The 26,659-nt window shown below is 43.6% G+C and overlaps 1 protein-coding gene across 1 annotated transcript in view; it reads right to left on the bottom strand.

The window, feature by feature from the left end:
- Positions 1–4,874: 4,874 nt before the first annotated feature.
- Positions 4,875–26,659, bottom strand: part of NECAP2 (NECAP endocytosis associated 2) — a 325,616-nt gene continuing 303,831 nt past the window's right edge. The window contains exons 7-8 of the mRNA XM_069611115.1: positions 8,073–8,166; positions 4,875–5,559 (exon numbers count right to left, since the gene is read on the bottom strand). Coding sequence (XP_069467216.1) covers positions 5,511–5,559; positions 8,073–8,166 — 143 coding nt within the window. The 3' untranslated portion in view covers positions 4,875–5,510. The remainder of the gene's footprint in view (positions 5,560–8,072; positions 8,167–26,659) is intronic.

The following is a 26,659-nucleotide window of genomic DNA, read 5'->3' as shown; positions in this document are numbered from 1 at the left end:
GCAGCAACACTAATTACCTGGCTCATTGCATCAGTTGTTTAGGCAATAAAGAGCTGAGTTTTCACTCGATTCTTCTTCATACTGCCCAAAAAAAACAGAAGAGCTTGTAGAATAAAAAATTAAGAACAATTGGGACTGTGAAAATCCTACCGAGAAACATAGGCGCCATAAAATTAATCAATTAGAGGGAAGAAGCAGAGATGGGGGCCCAATTACTAACCTCTGTATGAAAGGTTGACCAGCTCAACAATAGACAACATGCAAATCACAGTAACTGTTCACAACAGTAAAAGTTAAATATGTGCAAGGAATGCTTTTTTTGCATGGGTTAGTATTTCAAAATTAAAACTAGAGTGAATGGGCTGAGAAGATTTGTACATTAAAAAGCACAAAAAACACACAACAAATCATACCCACTTTGGTCTGTTTATTGATGTATTTTGCATCATCGATCTATCTTGATGAATGGGATTGCTGGCCATTGGGTGGCAGGAGGCATACGCAGCCATCACTGTCATTAAGAAGCTCCTAGATATGCAGTGTCTAATTTCTAGGGACTCTGCTGAATTTTATCAAGCATGGCAGCAGTGCTGTCTTTCTTTTTGTATTTTCTAGTAATTTATGATCTAGCCCACATGTGTTTGATGTGTATTTTTTTACATAGGTTTTCAAATGGCATAGTTGTAATACATGGATCAAGAAATTTAAAGAAAATTCATTTGAAAAAAAAGACAAAAAAATAAGGACTCTTTCCAGAGGCAAAGATGACCGACAAACACAAAAGGAAGAATACAGATGATATAGGTGATGTAGCACCTAATACACGTTAAAAAAAACTATTCTCCACTTGTGAAGTGAATTCTGACTGGGCATAATATATACCATTTATATTCATGCACAAAGTAAATTAAGGATGACCAGGATGGCAAGTGGACAAAAACCAGGCAAGTTAACTTAGACAGCTATGTGTAAAGAATTGGTATTTTCAAGCTCAAAGATTTGGTTTACTGGGTAGTTTAATGAAAGACAGGACTGTAACAAGTAAGATCGCTCGGTTAGTTAAATACCTACTAAGATGCCTTCTGCAAAGCGCTTAGGGTAAAGCACTATATACAAACTGGTTATCCGTGTACCCCTTTGAGATGGGACATTTTGGGTAAACAAATCCATTGGAAATAATTGGGACCTCCATAATATGTTCGAGCACAGACATCAATCACGTAACAAAATGTACAGGGTGAAAGTAATCTGCAAAGAGCGATTTCAAGAGCCCCTCCTCCCCCAAGAATAGGAGAGGAAACCAAGGTAACTCAATCATCTAAGAAAATGAACCCCACATTAGAAGACTATCAGCTCACAAGACAGCCATCTATGTAGGTCATTGTAAAACCTCAGAAAATACACGAAAAAGTCAGTTAGCTTTGGAAGAATCTTGAGGAACTGGAATGTGACTGGAGGCCAACTTCAAACCTTTGGTTCATCAATAATTCTGCAACGCAATGAAAGAAAAATGCAATAAAAGGAATGCAAACCTATTTAATATATATCCTACTAACTAGACCTTTTTGTAAAAGTAGGTTACTTCTTTTAAAAAACAGACCTTTGTAGTCCCTTATGCTTTTAACAATAAAACTTTTTTTTTATAAATAAGAAAGTTGGGTAATGTACTCTTCATCTAGTGGAATTGACAGTAACACATTACCAATGTTTTGCCTGTCGAAGGGTAGGAAAGGTCAACCGAGCGCAATACAATAATTTCCAGGCATTTTGCAAATCAGAAACTGGAGAAAAAAAATCTTATATTTAGGATGTCACACTGAACACTAAAAAGCGATGAGAAAAAAAGAGCAATTTAAACAGTGCAAACTCCATACTAGGACCACAAATCGGAAAACTAGTACAATTAGAACCCAATTGAGTAGAAAACTGAATGTCAGCAACAAAGATATTCTCCAGTCACGTAACATTTTTTAAAATAAAACCAAAATCCATCTAAGATGCCACAGATGGCCAAAAGCTTCTACATTATTAGGATCAAACATTGGATCAGACATGTAAAGTGACAGCTCCCAGAAGACTAAACACTTCACAAATCTATAACATTGAAAAGGTAAATCGCTAAAGTGCGACTCTACACGTTCAGTTATCCAGGACTTCATTTCATGAGATATGCCAAAGAGCAAGTGACTTTAAAGGTCAATATCGAAGCTTGAAAAACATAAGGGATTGCTTCTTCTGAATCAAGTGTGAGGAGTGAGGATCCTGGAGCCAAGATGGTCTGAAAGCAAAAACCGCAAATGCTGGCGTCTTCAAGTCGAGCGAGATTGAGTAATTTGTGCATATTTTTGCCTTTATCTTATAAATAGAACATTACTTCAAAAGTACAAACGTCAACATTGTATTGCAAAATACTGCAAGACACCCGACCACTCTAAATGCATATCACTAAATGGATTGTCACAAGGAAGACCCGACTTTCCACTTCAAGTAGGCTGACAAGATGGCCCCAGTTCACAGGGAACATATCTTTCCAGTGCTGGGCTTATTTTAAAACCAAATGAACACTAGGAGGTGTAGTATTAGTTAACTTAAATTGAACAAATAAGGTATGAGCACTGGTTACCTATGCTTTGTGAAAGCAAAGTGCAAAACTACAAATTGGTGCCCTGGGGTGTGGAGTCAACAAGTCAACCTATGTTTAAGGCACTTTGGTGAAGAGATAGGGGAGGGCGGAAGATGTAAGAAAATTCAAAGTGCAGTGTAAACAAAAAGACAGCAGTGGAGGAAGGCCACAAAGAGCCCATTAACCCAAATACCTACAATCTCCAAGGTTGTCACTTAGATTTGTTGCAAGCCTGTGCAACAAATTCCTTGTATTTCTGCATCAGAGTAACACTCATGGGACATAAAACGGAACCATAGCCATTTCTAGCTGAAAAGATTCCCAGATGCCATTCTATTCTTATTCTATGAAGAAGACTAAGAAGGGACACTTGGGGGGTTTTACTTTAATTCCACCAGTGGCTTCAGGCTCCAATTGTTAGGTGTCCAAATGAGAAAGGAAACCATACACCTTCAGACAAATGACATTTTAGTGTGAAGGATTTAAAGCACGACAAATAGTACAAAAGGACCACTCAGATACCCCAGCTTCAAAAAGGTGCAGGCAAATTCAAGTTCCAATCACTAAATTATAGACACTAAAAAAGTAGAATTTTTGGAAGAACCCGAAAAAACACAATACAAGTATATAATCTATTTAAGCACTAAAGCTAATGTCCAGTTTGCTCTTCTGGACCAGGTTTCTCTTTGGAGCAATAAATACCATGGAACTGTCCAAAGCATTAGAAGCTTCAATGGGTTGCTCTGTAAAAATGGTGCTTACCAAAGCTACTGATGCTCTTCAAACGTCCTTTCTTTGGGAAGACCTAGTTAGTTGTCACTGTTCACACATGCAAGAGTAGCTGTTGATACTAGATGCAAGCACAGACTGAACAATGGGAACCCATGTTTGCTCATCCCACACCACGGTGCAGCCCAGGTTTTCTCCTTCTAGAAAGTGGGCAAACAAGCCTCGGATACAAACTTCTAAGAACATGCAGGTATTATGTAGTGAAGTGCAATCTACTGCACAACCTTCACTTTAGCAGTGTTGGACAATCGAATCTGCAGTTACTGGACAAGGCCTTCTCTCATGGAAGAGGGCCATTCCAGTTAGCTACGAGAGGGAATTCAACACACCACAAATTGCCAGACTAGCAGACCATCTCCATTCATGGGGAACTGCTAATTGTCACCCAGGTGGATTAAACAACCTTCAATTACCCTAATGTCCCTACCTTCAACAGGGGGCTGTGACTCTTTCACAAGATTACACCTTTATTGAATCGAAAGTAGCAAGAAGGCCATAAACTAGCCTCGACTTGTGCAGGACCTGGCCTTTCAACCCAATCTTAAGTTGGGCCACATCATATCCTGTCCTTGTAACTACTGTGCACATACATCCAAGGAGCTGTTCCAACCCCCCAAAAGCAATGCAGATTTTACACTTTTATGCACACACAAATCAACAAAGCTAACCTCTTTTCACCCGACTGCCAGAGCAATTCCATCCAAGAATCAACCCCAAAAATACCCCAAATATTTCTGCTCCTGTCAGGAGTCACTAACTCATTCTTGATATTGCATAGAATTGGTTTGCTACTTCTCTTAAAAAAAAAAAGTAGTCAATTCGAAAAGTTGCAAGAATAAACAGCAGTGTCGATTCCGTTTACACACCCTTCCCAAACAGGCCCCATTGATCAAAATTTTACAGCTTGATTTAGCACTCTACACAAATGAAAACAATACCCAGATAGGCAAGCTGAACTTCAGCATGTAAATGCTTTGCATTGAAATCCTCCTATACCACCTCCCATCCCCTAGATAAGAGTAGGGATTGTCATCAGGAAAGTGTTTAATTGGCAGGATAATGGTTTAGAGAGATTGTGGGCTGTGCGTGTGTGGCCATGTAGTACAGTTCTACCAGGTAGTTTACCACTTTCTCTAGGGACCCTCTACAAACAAAGGTCAGGCCCTATTTCACTTTTTGCTGATGTGGCAAGTAACAGGAGATCCATCAACGGCTATCCTTGGAGTTCATTGTAGCAATGCTTTTTCTTACTCAATTCCTTGAAAGACATTGACAGAAGCACCCCATCCACTGCCCCTCCAGTCTCCCCTCCCAATCACTGCAACACCTCCTCTGACAGAGTAGCATCATGAGATGCACCTAGCTCAAGCAATGGGAGACTTGCAGCTGACAGGGTAGAACAGTCCTGCCACAAAGCATTGGAGATCGCTCCAGCCACCCTCATAATACAGAACTCCTATACTATAAATTGTACTATTTATTCCACTGCTCTAAAAACAATTTAAAATACAACATTGCAAGGGTTTTTCCTAATAAATGCCACTGCATGGGAGTGCCTCAGACAATGCTCTATTTTTGTAAGGTTCCCGATCCTCACTGCCATGTTACCACCCCTTTACTCTGCAAAATCCAAAATAAGCTCTACCACTAAGGGCACATGCAGTGGCTGTCAGATAGCAAGATTAAGGAGTTTGCTTCGCAACCTTACTCCATGCCTCTAGCAGCCCATTTTCTCCATGGGCTGCAGGGATCACAACTGAGCAGGAGAAACAATCTGGCACTTGCTGAAATGAGGTGGCATCGTGAGAAGTTAAACCATAACCTGGCATTACAATGTGGGTTTTTGTGCTCCAACCCAAAAAAAAAAAAAAAAAAAGGAAAACAAAATTGCTTCAATGCCCGCAAAAGGTTTGCTTCAATGCCCGCAAAAGTTAAAAGAATGGTTAGGTATGGAAGTGTGGCGTCCTGTCGGCATAAGACGCATTCTCTTTGTGGGTGCTGAATAAGTCTCTCTTCCTCCCTTTGGTCCACAGTGAATAAGACGAAACTCCATCTTCAGCCAGAGTAGCCCTTCTTTAAAAGAGAACTGGAATCCGATCTAGAACTGCACCCACCCTGTGCTGGCTGGAGTATGTCCTGGTGCCGCCCTAAGAAAAACAAAAATAGCATCTGAGATGAGAGAATCAACAAGTGTCTGCTCACAAACTCAAGGATAGCACAGGGGCAACGTGCTGGTCTTGGAAGCAATACCATGCAGAGCAACAAAGGTTCGAATCCCGGATACACGCTTAGAAACCGAACTCCTGTATTAAGCGTGTCATAAAAAACCAAGTAACATAAAATAAAAACGTCTCCTAGAAAGTCAACCATGGAGTGTACATAAATATTTCGTCCCTGCCCACATAGTAGTATGTCAATGTACAGGCTACAACTCACTATAGACACCCAATGAGGCCAAAATATGTCTGGGGTTACTGGTGGTTTTGTGCAGAAGGGATGTGACCTAGTAGTTCAGGCTGGACTGTCCCTTTTAGGATGGGACCAAACCTGATTTTGTCTTTACCCTTTTGTAACAGCATACAATGGTCTCTACACATTCTCTCACAGCAGATATACTATGAGTTGTATAACAATGGTAAAATGGTCTTAACTTTCAAATAGAAAACAAAACCATTGTACATACATAACAGGCACATTCATGTAAGAACAGAGAAAGGGCAGAATAGTGCGGAGCCACTATTAGCATAGCATGCTCAACACAGATGCAGGAAAAGGGAGAAACAGTAATGTTGTGAAACACCAACAGTGAAGGGAGTGTACAGTGGTTAACAGACAAATGTGAAAGTTGCAGGTTTGGTCAACTCCATTTGGTCGAGACGACCAAATACTTGCATACAGATATGTATACATGTGGGTAGAGGGAGAGGGGCCTGGTGAGGAGGGCGTGGGGTACAGAAGTTATGGAGACAGTCCACAGTCACAGGAAAAAAGGCTGACATAGATCCAAATAAGTTGAGCAAAGTTACCACTTTCAAAATGATAACTATTAATCATGTAGATGCCACAAGATAATTAACATTAGCAGAGCATATTTAGCAAACAAATGAGGACTATAGAAAGGAGAGAAGGAGAGAGTCTTAGGCAAGTAACAGAAAATGGGTTTGTAAAGCAGTCAATGAGTACAACATTGATGGAACAAAAAGGAAGGCAACATACCTTCTAGCCAATAACCACTAGCATTCAAACACAGAGTTCAGCACACAAATGGGATGCCCAGGTAGTGAATCTTAAGGTGGTTGCGCTGCAGATCCACAAGGCATTCAACTAGGCTAGAACGTGGCAGGCTGTGCTAGGTGGTAACGTGCACCAATAAGGGCCTCTTAAATGCAGGCAGTGGGTCTTTGCCACCTGTACAGCTCACGGAACCCCGCATTATAACCACCAACAGCCCAGAAAACTAACCAGGGTACCAAGGGGACTTTTTAAAAGGGACCTGTCAAAAGTTAGTCTACAAACAAGCATGTAAGCAGACACTACCCCCACCCCCAGCCCCACCCACAAAGATGCCACTGATGCCACTATGGAAATTAGTGCCGCTTGGCAGTAAATTTCAATGGTGGCAACTGAGCAGAGGCAGCACGTCATGGTAAAGATCTGAGGCTCAGCTAAGGAGCCCAAGACAATGAATAGCATTCAGATGAGTGTGTGGAAGCGGTCCGGAATGGACCTAGGACGAAACAAAGATGCCCAGGGGAGGTGGCGCTGGCCAGGAGCAGCAAATCTGGACTTTTTTCAGGAAATAAATCCAGAGTTCCAATAGCCCTGATAGGCATACCAGCGGTCGAAGGGAGCGGGAACGGTGCTCCTCTACTTTTTTTAAATTAAGTTTTACTACTCCTATACTTCTATTTTCAAAAGAAACCGTTCCGGAACGGTTTCGTTTTAAAATAACAGTGTAGGAAGCCGTTGAAACTTGCACTTTCAGTGCGCTGCACTGAAGTTCCCTTAAACAGTAGGTGCATGTGTTTGGGGGTGTATATTGTGTGTGGGAGGCGGTGTGGTGATGGGGTTTGTGGGGAGGGGTGCAGGCTAGCAGGGAACATAGTTCCACTACTTCTTTTCGTACACTTCGACCATAGGGCATAACAGATTGTGGGACTGAGTGAAGGCGGAAGCCAAAGAAATGCACGATCAACTGAATAGGAAGTAATCTGGTCAGCACAGAAAAGGGTGAATCAAGCAAGCACAGACCAAAGCAGAACCTTTAAGCTAGCACTGATCCAATAGTAGGACAGTGCAGCCCAGAGTGTTTGATACGCCAATACAGAGGTGGAAAAAAGACCCACAGACATCATACAGAACGCTCATTAGGGAGGCATATTCAAACCAAGAGTGAGTGGGATGGAAGCAGGACAATCCCAATATGCTCTTCACTCATTTGTCTCCAACTTGCAACCCGAATCAGGACCATAGATGAGCATTATGCCCTTGGAAATGCACAAAACAAAAGGGCTACGAATGCATGCACACCAAGACAGTATATTAACCCTCTCTAACCCCCGCATAGAAGGCAATCATGAACCCATGCTGGAAAAGCAAGTTAGAGCCCCTGCAATGTGACAATAGCTACTTAATGGTAAAGAAGGAACTGTGTGCTCACTCTGAAGCATTGGCAAAGTCCCCCCAGATGTCTCCTGCAGCAGATATGGGGGTCTGCTCTCCAAATGGCGTGGCATCTAAATCAAGTAGAAAACCTGCAGAGGGTTAAAGAAATAAAGCTGTAACAAGAATAGTGAAAACCCAAAAAATATATCCTTCATGGAAGCAAATAGACAAAGATGTGCTATTTACGCACAACAAAAGATTACAAAAGTGGTTTTAAATACAGTCTCACGCCTTTTTTGGTAATGAGAATTGTATTAGTCTTGTGTCAGCTGCCTTGGTTATCAAGATTTCATCGCTTTCAAAAGAAACCGGAGCCTTGACTTGAGTTATTTTTCAATCTACAAGACAAACATTACTAGCCCAGATACCGTCTCTGTGGTTTGTATCTGCGTGGAATCGCATGCTTTGCATAGGCTGCCATCTAGTGGTTGGTGTGTTTCGAAAAGGGGCACAGACGGGCTTGCTGTTAAACTATCCCTACAGTATGTGCACACCTACCCATGACCCCTCATGCATCGATATACTCGGATTGTTTTTGCTGCGTCAAGCAGGGAGGAGGGCTGGGTGCATGCGATTCTAAACAGATACTAGCTACAGAAAGACCATTACTAGGAAAATAAAAAAAATTCCATAGACTTGTGAATCTGCTTAGATTCACCTGCTTTACATAGGTTAGCAAGTAATACCCAATAAGGAGACACGAGAAATGAAGGCACAGTATAGCGAACGGATGCTTTAAAACTGCTCGTCCCATGTGCGAGTCTGTTCTCACTTCGGTGCCCCACATAAACTTAGTCTGAGCATGTGCACTAAACTACATGTTGCTGCTTTATAAATTGCTTTCTGAGATGTGTGCAATGAAAGCGAGTGTTGCTTCTGTACTGCATATGGAATGCGCTTGAGGTATAAAAAGGTAGAGAATTATTACTCCCTATAGTTTAAAAAGGTATGGGTACAATAGTTTTTTACAGAGTACAAAAATCAGTCCCATTCCAAATCGGAGTATTTGATCAGTGAGTTAAAATATGTTGCAACTGTAAAAACAGAAGTGTTTTTTGCAATACATATTTCTTTTCACCTAGTTATTCATGCACATTAAAAGAAATGTTTACTGTGTGACATCAGGCAGTAATAACAGTAGTTTCTTCCTGTGGCATACATGTACTACTGGTCCAAATCTATATTGAGCTGCGTGGGGCAAAGCAGCTTGACAGGCTCATATTTGTCTGTTTGCTATTTTTTTGTTGAGAGTATCTTTACTGCCCATTTTTCTTTTTTGGGAGTATTTGCCTATTTTTAGGGAGTAAAAGTGACTGATACAACCCATATCTGTAGGTCTGACGAACCCTCGTAGAATTTGTCTCCATGAAAATTTGTTTGCTGCCTTTAAGCGATAATTGTAAATCTCTGATCATCCGTGGGTAATTAGGTTATTGATGAATCCACCTCAACTGGGAAACACATAAGTTATTCCTCACAGTCTATCTTGCAGTTCAGCTAGAATGCTGTGAGAAATTAGACGATCCGCACAGTGGGTGTGCGCTCACCTGGACTTTTTTAAAATTCATAATGAAAATGAATGATCAACCTCCGGAAAATGTGGGGGGCTAATCTGCACAGATTTACCTATTATCTCCGCACAACATACATATAGACGCGTGTACTCTGGGTGGACACAGCTTACATGGGCAGTCCCCCGTCATATTTAGTTGGCATATGACAGCCAGGAGTACACCATGACATCTCAGTAAGGGGAGGGCTAATCTTCCCCCTGCCATGGCCAGTCTGATTAACAAAGACGTACAAAGTGCCCAATCTATGGACACTCCCGTCCCTTGCACACCTTCAAGCTAAAGAACCAGCTCAATCATTTTAATCTACATACAGCAATTTTCATTGAAACATTCGATACAGAGATATCCGCCAATGATCTGTTATGAACATTTTCTTTAATATTCAGCCGTTTATTGGATGGCTCAATGTGTTTCGGGGACTATTTCCCCTTCTGCAGGAGCCGTAATGAAAATTCAAACATTTCACAGCTTCCATTATTTTATCCATATCAATAGTTTAACAAATAATCTTGACCCCCAACGGGCCAGTAATTTTAAAGTTCAACATGCCAGAGAATTACAAACTAATATTTCACTACATAGTGATGCCAATGTTTCATTCAAAGGATACATTAGGGTGCACATGATATCCCATCACCATCCAATTGTAGTCGCCGAAAAAACAACCACCGATCTCCGACATGCAATAATGCCCAAATACCGCAAGATTTCTAGATAACCACAGTTCCATCACCGTATTGTGGAAAGCCACAATCAATCTGTACTGTAAAAGTCAAATATAACACTCAGTAAATAACAGAAACCGGCCGGAGTGAAGATAGCATCCTTGATAACATGTTACTGCACGTACCTTCAAAGAATTACTAGCCGAGTAGCCAGACCTTTAGAGCGGCACGTCAGCAAAATCGCCCACAGTATCTCACAGTCACAGGTGAGTTTGGAGCACGGAGCCTGTAATAATGCAAAAATAGCCTCATTATATACGGTCCCAGCAGACCTTGCTTAGCGGTCGACAAAAATATTGATCTATGAAAATTGTGTTCCATCCTACCTTACTGCAACTGATAGCGATTTTGGTGGCTCAAAGAACCCATCACAGCTTCTCACATCTACGATAAGTAACACGCCGACCATGCAGCCATAGAAGTAGCCTTTCCTAAAGCGCTCACATGACCGAACTTAACAGAGGTGTTACGTACATGTCCACATGTTCCCAAATTGACTGGCAGGCTAGCGAGTAGCTCTGTCAGCCATCATATTTCCGGCTGGTGAAGGGCCTAGCTTTTGTTCTAAACATGTATATACCCTTAAATAATGTAAATGCAAATATGTACTTGATCCTGCCCTCAATATGTGTGAAAACAATGGCAACTCCGGAGAAAGACGTGTACAATGTACACATGTCAATTTCTTGTGTGTGTACACACTATTTGAATGTCAACTACCATGCCTATTCTAGAGGAGTAGCCTGATGAGTATGGATATATCCCACATGGATGAAGAATGCACCCACACAGGGGATGAATCCAAGTGAGACAGTCTCACTACTAATGCATAATGTAGCTTAAAGATGCACATGTAACAGGTTACAATCTGAATTTAATCCTGCAAGTGACATTACAGGTATACATGGAGGAAACATCCAATTGTGGAGTGAGAGACCGCGTCCCCTACTGCTGCCTAAAGTGTCTAAAATCAAACCAATAAGAAAAGAAAAGGTTTAGGGGTGACATGGTAGAGATTACAAACAATAACCAATATCCATCCAACCTATTTGTAGAAATCTAATTAACAGCCAAGAGGGATCAAAGACATTCTTATATATGCAACTCCCTCAATTCATCTATTTAGGTATTCACAATATAATCCAGTCCTACCTAGAATTTTCATCCTCACCCTGTGGAATGTTTGTAAAAGAATAAATCGTCTGTCAATCAAACAAAGCATTCAAAGGAAACCGTTTAAACACAACTCTTCATTCATGCCCCTTGGATATACAGAGTCCAGCAAATGTATCCAAAACATTTCTCTTTGTAGGAGGCGTGTACTAAAATCACCTCTCCTGCTTAGAGGTTTCACCACTTACAATTGTACAAATGCAGTTTATGATATTGGATGTCGTTTTTCATTAAAGTTGTGTGCTACCGTTGACTTGGGGCCCGATTCACAGAAGTGTTTTATAATGGCACAATCCCATAGGAAAACGCTCTGTGAATCAGGACCTTAGTGTTCCCAGTCCGGATGATAGATTTATGCTCCGTCCACCTTTCTCGTGCCGCTCTCGATGTTTGGCCCACATATAGTAGACCACACGGGCATTTAATGTTATAGATCACTCCCAAGGTCATACATGCAGAGTAATCTTGCAAGGTAATCTGTTTGCCTGTGTGTGGGTGTGTGATAACTTGTCCTTTCAGCACATTGCTGCAATGACTGCACGCAAGACAGGGAAACGTTCCCTTCTTGTGAGTATTAAGGACTGACTGTCTCCTTGTGGTTTTCCCGCACAGACCAATTTGTCCCTGAGGTTGGTGTTACGCTCACCTGGCTCCCACGGGGGCGTCGTTCCGAACTGGACATCTGCGGCCTCCACCAATGTGACGCGTAGTGCCGAGATGACAGACTTGACTGGCCCACCTAGCTTCGTTTGCTTGGCCCGTAGGAATATTCTTCTGCAAATGGAGAAAGAGAATTAACCACCCGTGGAGTTGAACGTTAACCCCCCCCCCACTCCCGCTGTTTTCCACATTGATCACCTTTGATGTCCCCTCTTATAGTCTCACCTGATGGTTTGAAAAGATGAGCTCTCCATCCTGCATTGAGCGTAGGGGCGCGTAGATAACCAGTTGCTTCACTGGCTCAAAGGAATTGGTGAGTTCCAGAACAATATTGACTCTGAGATTCCCGGCCAGACGCCGTAAGTATGTAGTTCGTGAGAGTTCAAATGTCTGACTTTCACTCTGTCCGATTCCTTACAGGTTGCAGCTTGACCCTAGCGAAGAGTTCCTCGTGGCAACCGGTAATATTCAGGTAAGGATTTGTATTATCCAACACAGTTCGATAAAATAATGTCAATATGTAACCTGTTGCTTTCTCTCTTATTCAGGCGCTGAGAGAAAGTATGAAGTCTCGGGGAATAATGCCTCCAGCGATAAAATCAGGTAAGTCTATTGTGGTGATGAGGTTTCCCCTTGTTTGTCTCTTTGTTTCACCTTGCTGTCCTTTTGTTTCCCCTTAGGGGCCGGGGTTCGGCGAGGATGCAGTGGAAGCTGCGCCGACCCGTGAAGAGGAATAGTACCTCCGGTGGTAAAATCAGGTAAGTCTATGGGGGGGTAACTAATATTGCCTCTGTGTATTCTCCTTGGCTCACCTTGCTGTTCTGGTCTTCCCCTTAGGTGCCGGAGTGCGGCGGGAACATGCAAAAGGATGCGGTGGAATGTGAAGATGCTGCGAAGGCCGGTGAGTTCAGCGCGGCGCTGCAGTAGGCGAGGCGACGCGCATAAAATAACTTCTTTCTTCCAGCTCGAAGGCACGATGGATCGGGAATTCTGGTAAGGATCAAATGTATTGCTCTTGTTCTAACCCTTTTCTCCTTCTTTCTCCCTTTTTCTAGGAGCTCCGGACTCGAGGCGGGCGTGGCAGAAGACTGGATGCAGACTTGCAGGCACGGTGAGCGTTACGCTGCTGGATGCAGAATAACGCGAAGCGTGTGCTGCTCTTCGGGCATGGTTTAAATAGCCTCCAAAGTAGTCCCAGGTAAGTATTCCTCCCTAGCCCCAACCGAGTAAAAAAATAGTCCCTAGGTAAAGTAGTCCCTTCCAAGCCTCTTTTGGCTTGGAGCTCTTGCAGCATGGTCTGCATCAGGTAAGTTTTAATCTATGAGCCTGGCGCCATAGACGCCAGGACTGCACCCAAATAGCCCCTAACAGGGGTTGTTGGGCTTGCTTGGAATAACTTGATGCCTGCTTCTGGGGTTGCTGAACTTGGTCTGGGTCCCCGGGGGTAGGCATCATGACAGCTGGCCCCACGTTTGCAAGCCGTCATTGGCGGTTTTGGGAACAACCTAAGCAGTTGTGGGTCATGGTGGCGAATACTCCAATACTTTTTCAGAATATTTCAGATTTGAAAACTTTGTCTTGAATATTTAGAGACATAAGAGTTGCATCTCAGTGTCCTTGGTTTGGGTCTCAATAGACATTCTTTGGGGATCTGTTCTGCTCGAAGTACTGCCTCTCCAGTACTTCATCCAGGTAACCTCTTTTTGCAAATGTATTTCTTAGATTTACACATGCATATAAGCTATTTACGTCGAGTGAAAAGAGAACACAATCCTGACTAAGATTCAGTTCAATCAGTGGTGTCCCTTAGGTATGTTGGTATCCCTTGTACTAGCGGTTATACGATTTTATTGATGTACATTGCTAGAGGATCGAAGATATTCTCTGTGCCCACAACAATGGGCCTGAGGGGTGGAGTTGTTTGATGTTTATGTATTTTAGGGAGCCCATAAAAGACTGGGGTAATGGGAACCCGGTTAATGAGAAGAACAAGTAATTTACCAACTGGTAACGTCCTTTCGACTGGATGTTGCTCCAACGTATTCCTCATCTTTGACATGCAATGTCCACAGCTGTGCCGCTATGGAGGTTTTTTCAAGCGAGGGTGCCCTTCGTCGATGGCAAGGGTGACGTCATGACATAAGTAGCACACACGGTGCCCGTAGCCTCAGTTCAAGTTTTTTCCCCCCTCACAACGTGTTGCATACATGCCCTCAATACAGTCTTGACTGCACTTAGCCTTTTTGGAGCGAAAGCTGCAATAGCATGGGAAATTCTTGAGAGTGGTAGGCTGGGAGGAGAGATGAGAAATACGTTGGAGGAACATCCAGTCGAAAGAACGTTACAAGTTGGTAAGTAACTTGTTCTTCGAATGGATTCTGTCCTCCTACTTAGTCCTCATCTTTGACAGACTGCCCAAGCAGCATCGAGGAGGGAGAAGAATTTAGATATACCCAATTAAATGGCAGAATAAAGCACTGCCTTACCAAAGGCAACATCCTGAACATGGGAAGTATCCAGGGAATAATGCTTAACAAAAGTGTGGCTGGAAGACCACGTTGCAGCATCACATATGTTCTTAACAGGAACATCCTTCTGCAGGGCCGTCGATGTTGCAATGCCCCTCGTGGAATGAGCCTGTAAGCCCTCAGGAGGGTCCTTGCCAGCTACTCTGTAGCATTCGGAAATACAGAGGATGATCCACCTAGGCAAGATCTGTTTACAGCCTGGCCCATCAGTGTCCCGTATACCCCACAAAGAGCTGGTCGTCCACTTTGACCTTGGACATTCTGGAAAGATAAAAGCTTAAAGCTCTCTTAGGGTCCAACCTATGGAGTCTCTCCTCCTCTTTACTAGGATGAGGAGAATGATAAAAGGCAGGTAGGACCACCACCTTGGCTCAAATGAAATTCTGAAACTACCTTAGGTAGGAAGGAGAGACGTACTCACAAGAAAACCCTGTCGTTGTGGAACAAAGTAAAGGGTGGCGTAGAAGAAAGTTCCTGCAACTCGCTCACTCTGCGAGCAGATGTAACTGCAACCAATAAAACAGTCTTAAACATTAACAGTCTCAACGGACAATAGTGCAAAGGTTCAAACGGAGCACCCATCAGAAATTCTAACACAAATTAAGATTCCCAGACCGGCACCTGAAAAGGCATTGGCGGGAACACATTAGTGAGTCCTTTTAGAAACTGAGTGATCAGTGGAATATTAAAATAAGAACATTCCTCAGATAAGCGCTTAAAGATAGATAGCGCTGCTAGGTAACCTTTAATGGTTCCCACCTTAAGACCCTTGTGGGCCAAAGAAAGCAAGAAAGAACCACCGGAATGGAACACTGAAAAGGATCAACGTACTTTACCCTGCACCAATCGCAAACCTTACGGCAACGGTACAGGAACTTTGTTGCTGGACGCCTGGCCGAAAGCAACACCTTCATCACGTCATCCGTGAGGTCCCAATCCTTATATCTCAACCTTTCAGAAACCATGCGTGAAGGTTGAGAGTCCTGACCTCTGGATGGAGAACACAACCATCCTCTCGCAAGAGAAGATCCTCTCTTTGGGGGAAGACGCATGGAGAACAGATGGACATTTCTAGAAGGTCCGGGTACCATGCTCTCCTGGCTCAATCCGGAGCAATGAGGATCATGTAGGACCCGAACCTCCGTAAAACTTAAGGAATGACTGGGATCGGAGAAAATGCATACAGAAGCGGGAATTACCAATCCACGACGAACGCGTCTCCTAGAGCTCTCCTCTTGGAGGAAATTCCCTAAAGCAGTACCTCGCTCTTCCGGTTGGCACCGGTAGCGAACAGATCCATCTGCGGGGTTCCGCTTCCTGAGCTATCTCCCACTCGTGGGAGACTGTGCTCTACCTACTCAGATCGTCCACCGCCGTGGTCTCTTCTCCGGCTAGATGTACCACCGCTAGGGAGATTCATTCCTGGATTGCCCAGAACCAGAGCTGCATCGCCTCTCTGCACAGTGGAAACGACCCTACACCTACTATTTTGTTGAGGTAATGCATGGCCACCGTCTTGTCCGTCATTAGCAGGACATTCTTTCCCTGTACAGACGGCAGAAAAGCCTTCAGTGCCAGCCCGATGGCTCTCGGCTCCAAAAGATTAATGTGTAGTTTGGACTCTTATGGAGACCAACAACCGCTGATGGTCAGTTTGATGGCATGAGCCCCCAACCCTGTGAGGGGAAGCATCCATCACTACAGTCATCTCCGGCCATGATTGCCAAAAAGGTACTCCTTTCAACCGATTTCCTTCGCAGGCCCACCACAGAATATCCTGCGAGACCCTGACCGGAACCTGAAGGAGATCCAACATCTTGCCCGAGAATTGAGCCCACTGAAGGGATCTCATCCTCAGTCGGGCCTCCGGCACCAGAAAAATGTAGGATGCCATGAGTGCGAGCAACCTTAACAATTCAAATTCGAAAGCCGGAAGACGCTGGGCTTGTTGAAATTTGATGACCATCTGGAGAATGTGTTGACCCCTCACATTGGGTGGCGAACACATCCCCAAGGATGTGTTCGACACAAAAGTGATGTACTGGAGCTGTTGGGAAGGTATCATATGTGACTTCTTGAAATTGAGGGAGAAGCCCAGTTTGTGAAGGGAGTGGCAGGTGACGTTGAGATGATTCAAGGCTTGTTCGGGAGTGCACGCCCTGATCGGCCAATCGTCCAGGTAGGGGTAGACGTGAATCCCCCCCTCTCCTGAGATGCACTGCAACCACCACCACCATGAGCTTGGTGAAGACCCTTGGGGCGGAGGTCAACCCGAATAGCAGGACCCGAAACTGATTATGCGAGCCACCAACTGCAAACCTCAGGTATTCCCTGTACTTGAGATTGATCGGCACATGAAAATAAGCATCCTGTAGGTCCAATGACACGAACCAATCCTGAAGATGGAGGACCTGAAGGATCTGAGAAAGAGTGACCATCTTGAACTCGTCCTTCCTGAGGAACTTGTTCAAGCATCGTAAGTCCAAGATGGGTCTCAGTCCTCTGCCCTTTTTGGGAATAAAAAATATACAGGGAATACCAACCCTTGTTCCTCTCTGCCACAGACACCAGATCTGGAACTTTCAAAGAGTGCTTCCCCGGAAGATTGTCTTGAGGCCGTTGTAGAAAAGGTTGGCATTAGCCATGGGCTATCGTTTCCAGAACCCACGCATCAGAAGTAATGGCTTGCCACTCTTCCAGATGCTGAGACAGCCTGCCCCCGACCGGTGAACAGTGACTCAAGGCCTCAGAGCGGTTTTGAAGCGGCTGCAGCATTGCCCGATGGCAAAGAGGCTGCTGCTTGAGCGGCTTTGGCACCTCTACCTCATCCACCATGAGGAAACTTGCATTGGCCCCTTTGACAGGCCATTCCCCCTCGCCCTTCTATATGAGGAGTAGAAGCGAAAGAATCTACCCCTCCATTGCTATCCCTTAGGACGAAAAGGCTGAGGTTGTCGAACAGCTGCACCCAAATATTTGGCAGCTGCTTTGGAGGTCTGCAACTTCTTATGGCTCTCGTCAGCCTTGCTGCCCAACAGATGAGACCCGTCAAAGGGCATGTTGAGAAGACGAGCCTGCACATCTGGTGCAAACCCCGACTTACGCAACCATGCAAACCTGCGCATCACGGTGCTCGCAGCCATGGACCTGCTGACACTATCCGCAGTATCCAACCCAGACTGAAGGGATTTACACATGACGTTCTTGCCATCCTTCACAATAGCTAGAAAGCCATCCCTTTCTTCCCCTTCAGGAATATGCTCAGCCGCTAAAGAGATGCAATATCCACAAAGTGTGCGAAAACTTTGCTATGGCACAGGTGGAGTTGGCCGATTTGAACACCATACTCCAAGCAGAAAGCACCTTGCATGCCCATCCATCCACGCGCTTATCGTCCCCATCAGGAAGGATTGTAGGGTACGCCGCCTTGTTCGAGGTAGCCGTGGCTCCCTGGACCACCAAACTCTCCAGAGTGGGGTGGGTGGACCGGTAGCTGGGGCTGCTACTGGATGGGCAGTATTTCTTCGTCAAATATTTGTTTACTGCCGAAATAGACTCTGGGGCATTCCAAGCTGCAGCCACCCTTTTTTGCAACGCCACATGAAATGGCAACACTGAGTCTATGGACGGACCCTGATCTAGAATGTTCGTAAGATCATCTTGATCAAAATGCATGGAGGACTGGACCAGCCCCAAAACTCCACCACTTTCAACACGAGACCCCGATAAGGAGTCAGTATGTTCCCCTGGTTCCAGCTTACCGAACTCAAGCTCAGGGGAAGTGTCAAGGCCACTGGGATTCTGCAAAGATTGACACATTGCCTCATTTCGAATGAGGCAGTCAGGAACATCAGGGTTCCCAAACTGGAGCCCAAAAGGGGCTTCATCGTCCTCAGACCTTTCATCCTCCTCAAAAATATCATTGAGGGACTTTAAAAAAGTCCTTTCTTGGGAGTGGAGTAAATCTTTTCTCAGCTACAGGCTTCAAAGACTTAGAAGTAGCCTTCCTCGGAGGGTCCACAGGCACAAGGACCACAACCGGCAATTTTGGGCCAAACGGCAATGATGGCTCCTTGCGTCGACAAAGGCACTGATGGCTTTGAGGGCCTGACCGGGGTCGAAGACGCGACAGGCGCACCCGACGGGCATGGCGCGGATGACGCGGATGCCTTCAAGGGCTTAGAGGATTTTGCTGGCTTAGCTGGAGACAAAGACCGCAACCTCGATCTGGCACGTCTCTGGCAATCTCTCGATGCCTTGACCGAACGGGGCCTCGAAGTCTCCCTATGTTTATCACGCCAGTCACCCGGGCACAACGGCGCACAAGCATCCAGCAGAGACCGTTCCCTGCCTGCTTCGTCAGAAGGCTTGGAGGAACTGTGCCCTGGGACTGAAATATTTGCAACATCTTTTCCCGGAAAGCATCCCACTCCGCCGGGGTCGATGATTTGGTCGGGCAAGAGACCCTTGTCGGGGAGGCGTCAGCCGAAGACAAGGAAGGTGACTGATGATGCCGGTTCCTAGAACGCCTTGATGAGTGGCGTGAACCACTATGTGACATGGACCGCTTAGACTTCTTCCGACGAGGAGAGCCCCCCCCCTTCACTAGTCAGTCGAAAGACCAGCAGACTTGGATTTACGGGCCTTGGATACACGTCCTACCTTCAGTTTCCCCTTTCGCTCCTGCAAGGCCTTGGCAGTCAACGACTGGTACTTCGAGCAGTCATCCGTATCGTGGCCCTCTCCGAGGCACCACAGGCAAATATGATGCAGATCCATATTCCGACATCCTGGAGCCGCAGTCCCAACACTTCTTGAAGCCAGACTGCGAGGTCGTCTGGGTAGAAGACAAAGACATCATTCAGAGTAACCACAAGGTGCGCTGAGGTTTACGAAGCAAACACGTTTGTGGAAAAAACAGAACAGAGGCTACTTGTGCCATGCAGGACTTATAACATCTGATGACATCACCATCGACGGAGGCCTTGGAGCGACATCGACCCGAAGCCATCCACGCAGAGCGCCCTCTGCCAAAAAATTTCAGAAGCAGCACAGCTGTGGACATTACACGTCAAAGATTGGAGGACACAATCCATTCGAAATGTACTTGTTTTTTCGCTGATCCACTCATTGTCAAAAGCCCTCTCAACAAGTGTTTGGATCAATGCTTTAATCTCTATAATTGGTCATGGTCCAACACAATATGTGGACTCAATTATCAACAGTGTCAATCAGCTCTCATTTAAATAGGAGGAGTCATTACCACTTTGGCTGCTCCTTTGTCTGCTGGTTTCAAGGTCAATTGTTCATCCTTAGCTAATCTTTCCATCTGTGCCAACTGGATGTTCTTTATATGACAGGGATAATTAATCCTCTGCAGCTCTACCAACACTTTCACTAACATATTGAGAACTGAGTTCTGAACCGAGCAGTCAAAATTACTTTTAGGGCGCATTTCCAAATCGTCAAAAGTTATGGATGGTTCCTCCAATTGTGGCTGTGTCTCAGAATATCGAAAGGCGAATTTCTCAAAAGAGTTTATGAAGATTGATTTTCTCTTCAAACAAGGTGGTGTTAAATGGAGGTATAAACGACAGTCCTTGATTGAGAACTGCCAATTGTCCTTCATTCAAGGTTTTACTGGAAATGTTTACCACAATACTTTCTTGTCTCTATGCCTTTGTCTTGCTGATCTTTTTCCCCCCTCTCCTGGTTTTCTTTGTTCTAAAAAAGAAACCACTTCTGGGTGAGATGGCGACGTGTTAATCCCAGAGAGTCACGGTACCAATGTTGTTATACGATGGACAAGCGTAGTGGAGGATGCTCCTGTTTTGGTTTCTTTCAGCTCCGACGTTTTCCTGCGAGCGGTTATTGCTGCTCCTGTCAGAGCTCGACTGGCCAGAAATGGGATTAGGGAATCTATTTTGGGACCTTTGTGCATAATACTTCTGGCAGGAGTAAACTGTCATTCATGTAGTCAAATGTGTCACTTTTAAACTTTCTCAATTTCCTTAGTTCCAGATCACGTTGAGAAAAGGCAGGTTTTAAATTGATGTCGTCCAAAATAGTCTTCAACTCTGCATCGGTCTTTAATGAGCTCAATTGTGTTTTTAGATCAATAATTTCATTGTCAATTGAACCAAGATTTGGAAAGTTCCTCGATTCCAAGTAAGATCAATTCCAAAGAACATTTGTTCAGGATCTGATCCCACTTTTTAACAAAGTCTGCCTCGTCTTTGCACAAGGTTGATCTAAGGTAAATCCTCAGGGTATTTTACATGACTTCTAATGCTCAACCAAAGTGGTGGTATGGAGCTATCAAGATCTCTCATCTGATTAGTCTCTCGAATTTGGAAATTAATTTACCAGGATCCTCATCGTTATCTGTGGATTCTCTTTTCACTAGACGTAAATAACTTATATACATCTATCCCCCATAATAAAGGGATTGAGGCTATTGAAGGGATGCTTTTACACTCCGATACAGTGAGAAGCAACAAACAATTAATTATTGAACTCATTAACATCATACTCTTTAATAACTTTCAGGTAGCAAGGTAAATTCTATCCCCAGGCATCCGGGACCTCTATGGGCTCAGCAATGGCCCCAGCATATGCCAATATCTTCATGTACCTATTTGAAAAAACCTTTGTTCTGGATCATCCAAACTGGTCAGAAAAGATACTCATTTGGAAGAGATATATTGATATATTTGGAAGGGGAACAAAACCATGTCATTCTTTGATTATCTTAACCGGTCATATTCCCACATTAAATTTACTTTGGAAATGGGCGACCCCAATCTACACTTCTAGGATTTACAATTGGCAATAGTGGAAGGTGAATTGGGTATAACTTTATATCACAAACCCACAGATGTTAATTTACTGGAGTATGCCAGTTTCCATCCTAAAACCAGGACTAAATGTTTACCGTATAGTCAAATACTTAGACTTAAAAGGATCACTACAGATCCTGAAGTGTTAAAAACCAAGTGCTTAAATCTAAGAAAGATTTGCAAAAAAAAGGTTACCTGGACTAAGTACTAAGGGAGGCAGTACTTCGAATAGAAAAGATCCCCAAATAATGTCTATTGAGACCCAAACCAAGGACACTGATTCCACTCTTATGTCTCTAAATGTACCCTGACAGGTAAGGCCATTTTGCCCGCATTCAACATTCAGAACTACTGAGGTGCCCTTAGTGCCATAAAATACTAATTGGATATTCCCGTTCGATTTAGGTTTTTGGCCGCTGGACCATTTTAAAGAAAAGAAAAACTAGGCTCGTTTACAAGTGAAACTTCACCTCCAGCCGAGAGGTAAGAGTCTGTGTTATGAAGAGTGCCCGCCATAATCGAGTTGTTTCCGATCCCTTCTTAGGTGATCTTCATACCAACAAGAAACTCCATTCTTTCTGTTTTTTCACAATAGGATCAGACAGAGATTAGCCCTTGTGGCTTATACAATTTCCAATAACAGAACCTTTGGAATTAATACACCCATAAGTAAGCTGTGTGTGTTTTCAATACTGCACAGCACACGATTTATTCTTCTTTAAATAATCGGTGCATGAATACTCCCCTGACAATTGTCTCCATTCCCCCTGCAGCACAAACCTCATACAGTACAGACGCCCGTCCGGATGAAGGCCGTATACCAGATGTGGCATACTAAGCCCACCTAGAAACGGCTGAAACACCGCGGTGTAGACGCACTATCCCCAACTGCAGTACATCCATGCTGCTGTACACAATGAAAATGACTTGTTTTTGTCGAAATGTTCAAGTGAAGTTGTAAATGTCCAATTGTTTATATGTTTGCCATTTTCATGCAAACTCCTTGACAAATGAAATTTGAATTTGATTTTGTCTTGCACACACAAAATGGTTGTCCTACCGAAAAACTTTTGACTCCGTGTGATGTAAATATTTTCTGTACTTTAGGTCAATGACCTCCCTTTTTCTCTCGTTGCTAACTCTGAAACGTCCATTTTATTTTGAACTGTACTAACTTTAGATAAAAAATAAGATTGATTCTACAACAGAGTTTGGAAATATTTATTCTTTGATGCAGAGGGTGACAAAAAACAGGAGTATTTTGATAGCACCTATTTCTCTTGAACATATTCAATTGTAATCATTGTTCCCTACTAACCCTCCTGGGTAGAATAGGCTCCCAACCAGGAGCCCTAACATTTGAATCTAAATATTCGAGACAAAGTTTTCAAATCTGAAATATTCTGAAAAAGTATTGAGTATTCTCCACCATGACCCACAACTGCTGAGGTTGTTCCCGAAACCACCAATGATAGCTTACAAATGTGGGGCCTCCGCTAGGGACAAATTGGACCATGCAGAAAAACCACAAAGATACAGTCCTTAATACTTGTAAGCAGGGAACGTTTCCCCGTCTTGCGTGCAGTAATTGTAACAATTTGATGAAAGGACACGTTATCACACACCCACACACAGGCAAAAAGATCACTTTGCAAGATTACTCCGCATGTATGACCTTTGGAGTGATCTATACCATCAAATGTCCATGGGGTCTACTATATATAGGCCAAACATCGAGAACAGCATGAGAAAGGTGGACGAAGCATAAATCAAATATCCAGACTGAGAACACCAAGTTACCGGTAGCACAGCACTTTAATGAAAAACGACATACAATTGCACAAATACAGTTTATATTGGAAGTGGTGAAACCCCTAAGCAGGGGAGGCGAATTCAGTACACGCCTCCTACAAACAGAAATGTTTTGGATACATTTGCTGGACACGGTATATCCAAGGGGCATGAATGAAGAGTTTTGTTTAAACGGTTTCATTTGAATGCTTTATGTTGGATTGACACGATTACTTTTTGTATGATTTATTCAGGGTGAGGATGAAAATTCTAGGTAGGGCTGTATTATATTGTGTATGCCTAAACAGATCAATTGAGGGAGTTTCATATACAAAAATGTCTTTGATAACCCCGGAAGGTTAATTAGATTTCTAAAAATAGGTTGGATATTGGTTGTTTGTAATCTCTACCATGTGGCCATTTTAGACACTTAACAATCTCTCCTGACATATTAGGCAGCAGTAGGGACACACTCTAATACTCACTGCACAATTGGGTGTTTCCTCCATGTAGACCTTTACGTGAGTCCTGTTATGTCACTTGGAGGATTGGATTTTCATTCCAACCGGTTATATAGATGCATCTTTAAGATACATTATGCATTAGTAGTGAGACTGTCTCATTTCGATTCATCACCCGTGTGGGTGCATTGTTCATCCATGTGGGATATGGTACTGTATCCGTACTCCATCAGGCTATTCCTCTAGGATAGCCATGGTAGTTAACATGCAAATACAGTTTGTACATAGATGAGAAATAGACACATGTACATTGTGCACGTCTCCTTTTCCGGAGTTGCCATCATTTTCACACATATTGAGGGTGAGGATCCCGTACATTTTGGATTCACATTATTTGCTAATAGCAAATGTATATACATTTTAGGAACGAAGGCTAGGCCCTTCACTAGCCAGAAATATAATATATATAGTCCACTCCAAGATGGCCGATAGAGCTACTCCCTAGCCTGCCCGTCATTTTGGGACCATGTGGACATGTACGAAACACATCTGTTTAGTTTGGTCACGTGAGTGCTTTAGGAAAAGCTACTTCTATGGCTGCATGGTCGGAGAGTTACTTCTCAGATGTGAGAAGCTCTGATAGCAATTTTGGAGGATCGAAGAACCCATCAGTTGCAGTAAGGTAGGATGGAAGACTATTTTCATAGATCGATATATTGGTTGACTTTTAAGCAAGGTCTGCTGGGGCCGTATATAATGAGGGCCATTTATGCATTATAACAGGCTCCGTGCTCGAAACTCACTGTGACTGAGATACTATGACTGATTTAGCTGACGTACAGCTCTAAAGCTCTGGTTTTTCATAGCTGGTAATTCATTGAAGGTACATGGAGTAACATGTTATCAAGGATGCTAGCTCCACTCCTGCCTGTGCTGTTATTTAATGAGTATTATATTTGACTTTTACCTTGCGGATTGATTGTGGCTTTCCACAATACGGTGATGGAACTGTGTTTATCTAGACAATTCTTCTAGTCACTAAGCATTGGAGACAGGTATGTTGCGTGATATATGTAAACTTCCAAGTGAATACAAGGGTACAACTTTAAGTGGCATCTCTGCACCCAGTCACATTTGGGTGCTTCGATTGCACTTTAGAACAGCGAAACAAATGGGTATATCTCTGAGGTATTTGGATATTATTGCATGTCAGAGATCAATGGTTGTTTTCAGAGACTACAAATGAATGGCAATGGGAAATCATGTGCACTCTAATATAGCCTTGGAATGAAAAACTGGGATCACTTTGTAGTGAAAAAAGTAGTTTGTAAATCTGTGGCATGTTGAACTTTAAGATTATTTGTTAAACTAGTTTGTTGATTTGTAGGGCGCACCGAACCGTTAGGTAACTCGGCGCACAGAATGCAAGAAAACTTCAAGCTTAGGTTACACAGTAGCAAGATGCCTTAGGCAGAAAGATACACAGGGGAAATACAGCCAAAAGGTACAAAGCAAAAGGCACAGTAGGTTACAAACAAGTACATGAGTATATACAACAGTGTAAAGGGCTCATGTGTCATTGCAGCGCAGCCAAGGCAGGGTATTGCACCTGAAGCTGAAGAAGGATTGATCTGCTCTAAGGGGTAGGGGTAGTACGTTCCAGGACTGGGCAGCTTTTACAGGGAAGCTGTTACCTCTAGATTTCTTTTTATTTGAATCTGGGTATCTCTAGGCAAAAGGTGTTGGCCGCTCTAGAGGGGCGGATAGAAGTTCTCCTGACCAGTCTCTCTGATAGATAAGGATGTGCTGCATTGATAAGGCATTTCGATGTCAATTAGGCTGTCTTGAGTAGGATCCGGTCATTGATCTTTAGCCAATGGTGATCTCTTCCAAGTTTAGCGACGTGTTCTCTGTAGGGCATATTCAAGGCCATTTTGAGGGCATTATTTTGTAAAATTTGGATTTTGTCCAGGATGTATTTATTAGCCCCTAGGTATAAGGCGTTGCAATAATCCAGTTTTCACATTATTAAGGCGTTGGCAAGGATAATGCAACTTGCTTTGGATAAAAATGGTCTGCAAGCTCTGATGAGCTTGCATGTGTAGGCAGTAGACGATGCCATGGAGTTTACCCGTTTCCTTAGTGTTAAGCTGAGTCGAGGTAAAAACCTAATGTTTTAACTTCCTTAACTACCTTGATTATGTTCCTGTCTATGTTAAAGACAGAATAGTTGAGTTTAGTTTTTTTAGGTTGGCAGGAGATCCAAGAATTAGGATTTCTGTTTTGTCGTCATTCAGGCAGAGGCCATGGGAGGCCATCCATGCCTGAATGAAGAGGTATGTTCTATTTACCAGAGCAGAGTCTTTGACGAAATCGCCAGACAGGGGAATGAGGATCTGGGCGTCATATGCATAATTTGTGTAGGTGACACCCAGACTGTCTAATTTGTCAAAAAGAGGCTTGGTAAATATATTATACATGGTTGGCGATACACAAGAGCCTTGTGGGACGCCGCAAGTGGTCTGGATAGGGTCTGCTGAAGCTGAGGGAGAAAAAAACTAATTGTTCTATTGTCTAGCAAGGACTGGAACCATGCTATTGCGTCTCTCAAAAAGTGAGCCGCTGAGGCTAGATGTTTGCAAAGAACTTGGTGGTCCACCAGGTCGAAGGCCGCCAATAAGTCAAGGAGAAGGAGCATGGCAGTTTTCCCTTCGTCCTTGAGCACATCAATTTGTGTTTTTAAGTCAATTAGAGCCATTTCCGTGCCATGTTGTGGCCTGAAGCCGGATTGGCGAGAGCCTAGGAAGTGGTTAGCCTCAAGGTATTTCTGT

Source organism: Ambystoma mexicanum, chromosome 8 (genome assembly GCF_040938575.1).
Source record: "Ambystoma mexicanum isolate Mex_15411 chromosome 8, UKY_AmexF1_1, whole genome shotgun sequence".
In the NCBI taxonomy this organism is placed as follows: Eukaryota; Metazoa; Chordata; class Amphibia; order Caudata; family Ambystomatidae; genus Ambystoma; species Ambystoma mexicanum.
The sequence above is the reverse complement of the archived record's forward strand: the minus strand, read 5'-3'. Positions and strand labels throughout refer to the sequence as shown.